At 46.1% G+C, this 9,090-nt stretch overlaps 1 protein-coding gene across 1 annotated transcript; it reads right to left on the reverse strand.

Moving 5' to 3' along the window:
- Positions 1 to 457: 457 nt before the first annotated feature.
- On the reverse strand, positions 458 to 2,162 carry LOC125520451 (uncharacterized). Its single transcript, XM_048685379.1, has 2 exons — positions 1,549 to 2,162; positions 458 to 1,029 (listed from the first exon to the last, which is right to left on the reverse strand). Exons 1-2 carry the CDS (start codon positions 1,911 to 1,913, stop codon positions 564 to 566), a joined length of 831 nt encoding a protein of 276 aa, XP_048541336.1. The 5' UTR covers positions 1,914 to 2,162; the 3' UTR covers positions 458 to 563.
- Positions 2,163 to 9,090: the final 6,928 nt, after the last annotated feature.

Genomic DNA, 9,090 nt, shown 5'->3' on the forward strand with positions numbered 1-9,090 from the left:
CAGATGATCTGCATAGCGTTTGCTATTCGTCTATGTGATCTTCAACTTTATCCTTTTAAAAAAAAGAACTTCAATTTTTTGGGAGGTGAAGGTTATGCCACCTCTGAAAGGAAAATGTTTTTCTTTCCGTGTGCTAAGCTTTTAGATTAGCTGGCTAATGGTAGCAATCAGCTGAAGAGAGCCTAAAGCGAGTCGCTAACAACTGGATGAGGCATGCATGGGACTCATCACCCACCATTTCTGCCTCTCTGCTGCCACCAGCAAACACCGCTGGTCAGAGCAACTATTAAACCACTAACCTGTCATCAACGACATCAGCTCAACATCATTATCCTTTAATCGATGAGAACACGGTTAAGAACTTTCAGTTTGGCTGAAAGAAGCGGCCACTTCGGGTTGCCATTGCCATGTCATGCTATTGTACCAGGTGATTCAAGAAGAGGCCAACAGACAGACAAACACAACAAATTAATGTTCTCTTATATGTAGAGACCTCTTGATTATACAGTAGCAGCAGCGGCAGCAGCACCATCTCGCCAACCTAAATTCGGCCTATGTTTCAGCTAGTTGTATCCAGCGTTTTGCAGATCGGAGAGGGAGAATGACCTTGGAGATCGGAATGAGCTCGTGCTCGGATTGATGGTGTTCCTACTCATGACGCTCGCCTTCTGGGACGCGCTGTGCAGGCTGCGCGGAGGGAACCTGGGCGACGCCGGGGCCTTCTCCCTCCTGCCATTGCCGCTGCTGTTACCCTCGTCGTCGCCGTCGTCCGAGCGTTCTTCCTCCTCCTCCTCCTCCTCCTCGTCCCCCTCCACCACAGTGTGGTCGAGGGAGAGGAGTGGCGGCAGGTACGTGGTGACCAGCGAGCTGCAGGAGGCCCGCCGCCGCGACCATGCCGCCAGCACGCGGCGGCGCTTGTTGAAGGGGTTCTCCGGCTTGGCGATCTCCTTGGCAGCCGCCTTGGCTGCAGCCTCCGCCAGGCTTGTGAAGGATTTGGACTTGCCGGCGTAGAAATTCGAGAGGCCCCTCCTGCGATTAATTTCATTCATCTTGGTCAGTTAATGTTCAGGGCAAACACTCCATGGGTACTAGTAATTGCATATTTGCAGAGTATTTGGCCTGTAGTCGATGCACCGCTGGGCTATTCACATGCCCGGGATTCCAGCTAATTACACACACCAAATTAAATCCATCCATGATCTTTATCTGTTTTGACTAGCAGAAAGATGCTAACTTTCTCCATGGTCCGTCCTGGTAGAATGCAAAGTTCAACAGAACAGGCAGACTAGTACGCTAGTTCTGTGATCTACAGAGCTTAATGATTACACCAGAAAACACAACTGGCCGAGGAATCAGAACAGATTTTTTCCTCAAAGAAGAAAAAAAATCCATCTTTTTCTCTAAGACTTGTTGGACTAAGAAATATCCTATTTGACCAAGAAAAACTTGAAGAGATCACAAACAAGATCATACAAATTTAGCAAAAACCTCCGGTAATTAATTAATAATAAAGCAAGGAGCAAGAGGATGGGGAAGAAGAAAGCTTACTTGCTGGGCAGCGCATCCTCGAGAGACTCGAGGGTCCCGAGCCCCATAGCGAGCACCTCATCCACCGGCGCCTCGCTCTCCACCTCCTCCTCCTCTCCCTCCTCCTTCTCCGACGTGGAGTCCTCCCCGATCGAGGAGCTATCCGAGGAGGCCGCCCCGATCGAGGAGGCATCCGAGAGCGCCTCCTCCAGCTCCCGCAGCTCCTCCCTCCCAACCTCCTCCCCCTCCTCCTCCTCAACGTAGAACCCGTTGGGGCCGCCGCCAAGATTCGTCTCCGGCTCCTCCGAATCCGGCCGCTGCTTCCCCTTCCCCGCGCCACGGAACCCGTGCCCCCGCGCCATCCCCGGCGCCAGCGCCGTCGACATGCGCGCACCCGCAGCTAGCTAAGCAAGATCCAGCGAAAATCACGGAGGATCACGCGCGGATCGGCGGGTGGGTGCGTCCGCCGAGAGATTGACCACGCCGAGCCGGAGCGCACAGACGAGGACAAGAAATCTTCGAGAGAGAGAGAAGGAAAGAGAGAGGTGGAGAGAGAAGGGAAGGGAGGATTGGATAGAGATGCTGAGCTAGGCCAGGACTATTTTTTTTGCGGGGAGCTAGGCCAGGACTAGGAAAGGAAAAACAGGGGGGGCGTTTTCTATAGTTACAGGACGACCCCGCAGCGGTCCATGCGCCGGGTCCAGGCGTGCGAGCCTGGCGCAGGAGGTGGCCGGTCTCTGTCCAACTGCCGCGTGGGCCACCCGCGGTGGCACCGCTCTCCATGGACTTGGTGTACATATGGCGGGCTGACCTGAAGATGGACGGATCGCTTTCTGCCGTCATGAGTCATGACTCGTCTGTCCACCCAAACCCAGTTCAGCTGGCTGCAGGATCTCTGGATGGCCCGACAATTTTTGGTTGCCGATCGGCGATGCTGCTCCGGCATCGATCCAACAAATGGTTCGGTTCACAGTCAACCAGAAGTGTCCGGTTTGATGCTATACTTGATGCTCCGGCCACGACCGCAACGTACTCCACTTGCACCGCAAAAGGGTAATCATGCCTGGCGTTCGGTTCGACGGCATTTTGGTTCAAGGTGAACTGTTACTGGGCTGACCTTGCACCGTGTGAGCTGTGCATGCTGCTCTCCAGGTCATTTGGTTAATTACCTTGACCAGAGAAGTACTAGTAGTAATCCTGCATGCATGGTGACTGATGGGGATGGATAAACATAATGACCAGGCGCCAGTTAATGCTCCTGCATGCACGCACAGCGTCCCATGTATCTTATCTTGACCCCATGCGTTTGGCCTTGTCATTTGTTTTCTTCGCCCCGGTATTCGTCCGGATCGATTGTAGACCATACATGTATTACAATTAAAATGCAACAACCGCGAACTAACATGTGGTTTGATAGTTAGAGAGACCGTGGTATTTCTAGCACATCGAGATTTAAGTCTTGATGTGCGTGTATATTCATAAGGGTGATTGTATGCGCATGTATATAAACACTTGCATCTGTATTGTATTTAAAAAAATACAACAAACGGTGCTTGCATGTTCAGTGGTGCCCGCTTGTTGTCAAGTCTGCCAAAAGGTGCCCGTTTTATTGCTCGGATACAGCAAATCCCATCCTTTTTGTTGCTCGGATACAACAAATCCCACCTTCAAACGCCGACGAGCGCGTCCGCACGTCTCAAATAATCTCTTCTTCATAACGTTTGCCAGCAAGCAACGGTGCCGAGGTGCTTGAAATTTATTTCAATTTTTTGCATGGGTCCTAAGCATGCACCTAAGGAAACACATTTGATTTTTCAACCCATTTTCTACACTGGAGCAAGTGCATGTAGTTCAGATTTGAATTATGCACATAAACTACCTACAAAACTCGGTTAAGGTATAAAAATATCCTAATGAACCCAGAAAAATTTCAAATTTTAACACGACATTCATGTTGGTCTATGTTGCCACTAGACGGAATTTTGAAAGCAAAAAGAGGCAACCAATATCGTTGTGTCCATAAAGGTCATAAGTTTCCTACCGGAACCATGAGGCTTCGTGTGAGAAGCTCTGGTTTTTGAGTAGCTTATATCCAAATCTGGCTCAAATGGAACTATTTTTCTACCACAGCATGTTGATGCTATTTCATGATAGCATGCCAAGTTTCATGAATTTCTTTTGGATTTGCTAGAATTTTAAAACCATGTACCTCAATGTTTGCGGTCGAGCGACTGTTTAAAATTCATTCTCATTTCTTGCGTGGGACCTAAGCATGCACCCATTGACACACATTTTATATTCCAACCCATTTTTCTGCACTGGAGCATGTGCATGTAGTTCATATTTGAATTATGCACATAAAATGCCAAGGAAACTCAGTTAATGTATAAAAAAATTCCTAATGAACCGCGGAAAAGTACAAAAAGTTAAAATGACACTACTGTTGTTCTATGTTGACACTAGATAAAAATTGAAAGTAAGAAGAGGCACGAATATCATTTCGTTCACAAAGGTGACACGTTCCCTACCGAAACCATGAGGCTTCTTGTGAGAAACTCTGGTTTGTGAGAAGCTTATACTATGGCGACCAGACCTCAAACAGTCTGATCTCTGTGCTTCAGTGTCATACCTGGATCAGTAATGCTGACACGCATAGTACTTGAACATTTATAATTGAGTAGCAATCACACACTTATTACATCGAATGTCTCCAAAGAGAACTTATTGCAAATAATATGGTTTAAGGCCATCTAATAAAGATAACAGCGGAAGGCTTAGAAGAAAAGTGAGTCCATCAACTCCAACGGCATCACTGGGTATAGAACCACGACCTAAGGCACCTTACTCGTCGTCTGAAAAATCTGCAACATGAACGTTGCAGCCCGAAAATGGATCAACACATGGAATATGCTGGCAATGTAACACATAGAGAGTAATGAACAGAACTGGGCTATACTACATGCATATATGGCTAGTGGAAAGCTCTATGGTTACAGTTTTGCGTAAAGCCAATTTTTCCCTACTGTAAAGCAATAAATTTTATTTAACAAACATGGTGGTTGTTAAACATTGAGAGTGTAGACACCCTCTCAATCCCAATTAAGCATCATCATTAAAATCCAACAAAATTAATTAAAGTCACATGATGAGATTCACATGATAATCCAAGTACTAGATACTCAAAACGTCCATAACCAGGGACACGGCTAATCATGATTAGTTTATACACTCTGCAGAGGTTTGCGCACTTTTCCCCACAAGACTCGATCTCCTCCATTAGGATTCTCGCACTACATGGTGTTTGAGAAACGGATGACCGAGACATAGTCTTTCAGAAGCGCTAGCACCTTACGATCGGGTAGACCGTTACACCTACTTTCCCCTACATCTGCTAGTCTACCACTGTAAGAGTTCGCACGACTTAATCAACTATGCTAGAGCCCATAGTAGCTTGTGGCTGTTGGGGAACGTAGTAATTTCAAAAAAAATTCTACGCACACGCAAGATCATGGTGATGCATAGCAACGAGAGGGGAGAGTGTTGTCCATGTACCCTCGTAGACCGAAAGCGGAAGCGTTATAACAACGCGGTTGATGTAGTCATACGTCTTCACGGCCCGACCGATCAAGCACCAAAACTACGACACCTCCGAGTTCTAGCACACGTTCAGTTCGATGACGATCCCCGGACTCCGATCCAGCAAAGTGTCGGGGAAGAGTTCCGTCAGCACAACGGCGTGGTGACGATCTTGATGTTCTACTGTCGCAGGGCTTCGCCTAAGCACCGCTACAATATTATCGAGGATTATGGTGGAGGGGGGCACCGCACACGGCTAAGAGATCTCAAGGATCAATTGTTGTGTCTAGAGGTGCCCCCTTGCCCCCGTATATAAAGGAGCAAGGGGGAGGGGCGGCCGGCCATGATGAGGCGCACCAGGGAGGAGTCCTACTCCTACCGGGAGTAGGACTCCCTCCTTTTCCTTGTCCAAGTAGGAGAGGGGGGAGGAAGGGAGAGAGGAGAGGAAGGAAAGGGGGGCGCCGCCCCTCCCTCCTTGCCCAATAAGGACTAGAGGGGGAGGGGGCGCGCGGCCTGCCCTGGCCGCCCCTCCTCTTCTCCACTTTAGGCCCATGGGGCCCATTAACCCCCCGGGGGTTTCCGGTAACCCCCCGGTACTCCGTTTTTATCCGAAACTTCTCCGGAACACTTCCGGTGTCCGAATATAGTCGTCCAATATATCAATCTTTATGTATCGACCATTTCGAGACTCCTCGTTATGTCCGTGATCATATCCGGGACTCCGAACTAACTTCGGTACATCAAAACTAATAAACTCATAATATAACTATCATCGAAACCTTAAGCGTGCGGACCCTACGGGTTCGAGAACAATGTAGACATGACCGAGACACGTCTCCGGTCAACAACCAATAGCGGAACCTGGATGCTCATATTGGCTCCCACATATTCTACGAAGATCTTTTATCGGTTAGACCGCATAACAACATACGTTGTTCCCTTTGTCATCGGTATGTTACTTGCCCGAGATTCGATCGTCGGTATCTCAATACCTAGTTCAATCTCGTTGCCGGCAAGTCTCTTTACTCATTCCGTAATACATCATCTCGCAACTAACTCATTAGTTGCATTGCTTGCAAGGCTTAGGTGATGTGCATTACCAAGAGGGCCCAGAGATACCTCTCCGACAATCGGAGTGACAAATCCTAATCTCGAAATACGCCAACCCAACATGTACCTTTGGAGACACCTGTAGAGCACCTTTATAATCACCCAGTTACGTTGTGACGTTTGGTAGCACACAAAGTGTTCCTCTGGCAAACGGGAGTTGCATAATCTCATAGTCATAGGAACATGTATAAGTTATGAAGAAAGCAATAGCAACATACTAAACGATCGGGTGCTAAGCTAATGGAATGGGTCATGTCAATCACATCATTCTCCTAATAATGTGATCCCGTTAATCAAATGACAACACATGTCTATGGTTAGGAAACATAACCATCTTTGATTAATGAGCTAGTCAAGTAGAGGCATACTAGTGACGTTTAGTTTGTCTATGTATTCACACAAGTATTATGTTTCCGGATAATACAATTCTAGCATGAATAATAAACATTTATCATGATATAAGGAAATAAACTAATAACATTATTATTGCCTCTAGGGCATATTTCCTTCAGTCTCCCACTTGCACTAGAGTCAATAATCTAGATTACACAGTAATGATTCTAACACCCATGGAGCTTTGGTGCTGATCATGTTTTGCTCGTGGAAGAGGCTTAGTCAATGGGTCTGCAACATTCAGATCCGTATGTATCTTGCAAATTTCTATGTCTCCCACCTGGACTAGATCCCGGATGGAATTGAAGCGTCTCTTGATGTGCTTGGTTCTCTTGTGAAATCTGGATTCCTTTGCCAAGGCAATTGCACCAGTATTGTCACAAAAGATTTTCATTGGACCCGATGCACTAGGTATGACACCTAGATCGGATATGAACTCCTTCATCCAGACTCCTTTGTTTGCTGCTTCCGAAGCAGCTATGTACTCTGCTTCACATGTAGATCCCGCCACAACACTTTGTTTAGAACTGCACCAACTGACAGCTCCACCGTTTAATGTAAACACGTATCCGGTTTGCGATTTAGAATCGTCCGGATCAGTGTCAAAGCTTGCATCAACGTAACCATTTACGATGAGCTCTTTGTCACCTCCATACATGAGAAACATATCCTTAGTCCTTTTCAGGTATTTCAGGATGTTCTTGACCGCTGTCTAGTGATCCACTCCTGGATTACTTTGATACCTCCCTTCTAGACTTATAGCAAGACACACATCAGGTCTGGTACACAGCATTGCATACATGATAGAGCCTATGGCTGAAGCATAGGGAACATCTTTCATTTTCTCTCTATCTTCTGCATTGGTCGGGCATTGAGTCTTACTCAATTTCACACCTTGTAACACAGGCAAGAATCCTTTCTTTGCTTGATCCATTTTGAACTTCTTCAAAATTTTGTCAAGGTATGTGCTTTGTGAAAGTCCAATTAAGCATCTTGATCTATCTCGATAGATCTTAATGCCCAATATGTAAGCAGCTTCACCGAGGTCTTTCATTGAAAAACTCTTATTCAAGTATCCCTTTATGCTATCCAGAAATTCTATATCATTTCCGATTAGTAACATGTCATCTACATATAATATCAGAAATGCTACAGAGCTCCCACTCACTTTCTTGTAAATACAGGCTTCTCCAAAAGTCTGTATAAAACCAAATGCTTTGATCACACTATCAAAGCGTTTATTCCAACTCCGAGAGGCTTGCACCAGTCCATAAATGGATCGCTGGAGCTTGCACACTTTGTCAGCTCCCTTTGGATCGACAAAACCTTCCAGCTGCATCATATACAACTCTTCTTCCAGAAATCCATTCAGGAATGCAGTTTTGACATCCATCTGCCAAATTTCATAATCATAAAATGTGGCAATTGCTAACATGATCCGGACAGACTTAAGCATCGCTACGGGTGAGAAGGTCTCATCATAGTCAATCCCTTGAACTTGTCGAAAACCTTTTGCGACAAGTCGAGCTTTGTAGACAGTAATATTACCATCGGCGTCAGTCTTCTTCTTGAAGATCCATTTATTCTCAATTGCTTGCCGATCATTGGGCAAGTCAACCAAAGTCCATACTTTGTTCTCATACATGGATCCCATCTCAGATTTCATGGCTTCAAGCCATTTTGCGGAATCTGGGCTCACCATCGCTTCTTCATAGTTCGTAGGTTCATCATGATCTAGTAGCATGACTTCCAGAACAGGATTACCGTACCACTATGGTGCGGATCTTACTCTGGTTGATCTACGAGGTTCGGTAGTAACTTGTTCTGAAGTTTCATGATCATTATCATTAGCTTCCTCACTAATTGGTGTAGGTGTCACAGAAACCGGTTTCTGCGATGTACTACTTTCCAATAAGGGAGCAGGTACAGATACCTCATCAAGTTCTACTTTCCTCCCACTCACTTCTTTCGAGAGAAACTCCTTCTCTAGAAAGGATCCATTCTTAGCGACAAATGTCTTGCATTCGGATCTGTGATAGAAGGTGTACCCAACAGTCTCCTTTGGGTATCCTATGAAGACACATTTCTCCGATTTGGGTTCGAGCTTATCAGGTTGAAGTTTTTTCACATAAGCATCGCAGCCCCAAACTTTCAAAAACGACAACTTTGGTTTCTTGCCAAACCACAGTTCATAAGGCGTCGTCTCAACGGATTTTGATGGTGCCCTATTTAACGTGAATGCGGCTGTCTCTAAAGCATAACCCCAAAACGATAGCGGTAAATCTGTAAGAGACATCATAGATCGCACCATATCAAGTAAAGTACGATTACGACGTTCGGACACACCATTACGTTGTGGTGTTCCGGGTGGCATGAGTTGCGAAACTATTCCGCATTGTTTCAAATGTAGACCAAACTCGTAACTCAAATATTCTCCTCCACGATCAGATCGTAGAAACTTTATTTTCTTGTTATGATGATTTT

This window comes from Triticum urartu, chromosome 7A, assembly GCF_056163025.1.
Source record: "Triticum urartu cultivar PI428250 chromosome 7A, HENAU_Tu73, whole genome shotgun sequence".
Classification (NCBI taxonomy): domain Eukaryota; kingdom Viridiplantae; phylum Streptophyta; class Magnoliopsida; order Poales; family Poaceae; genus Triticum; species Triticum urartu.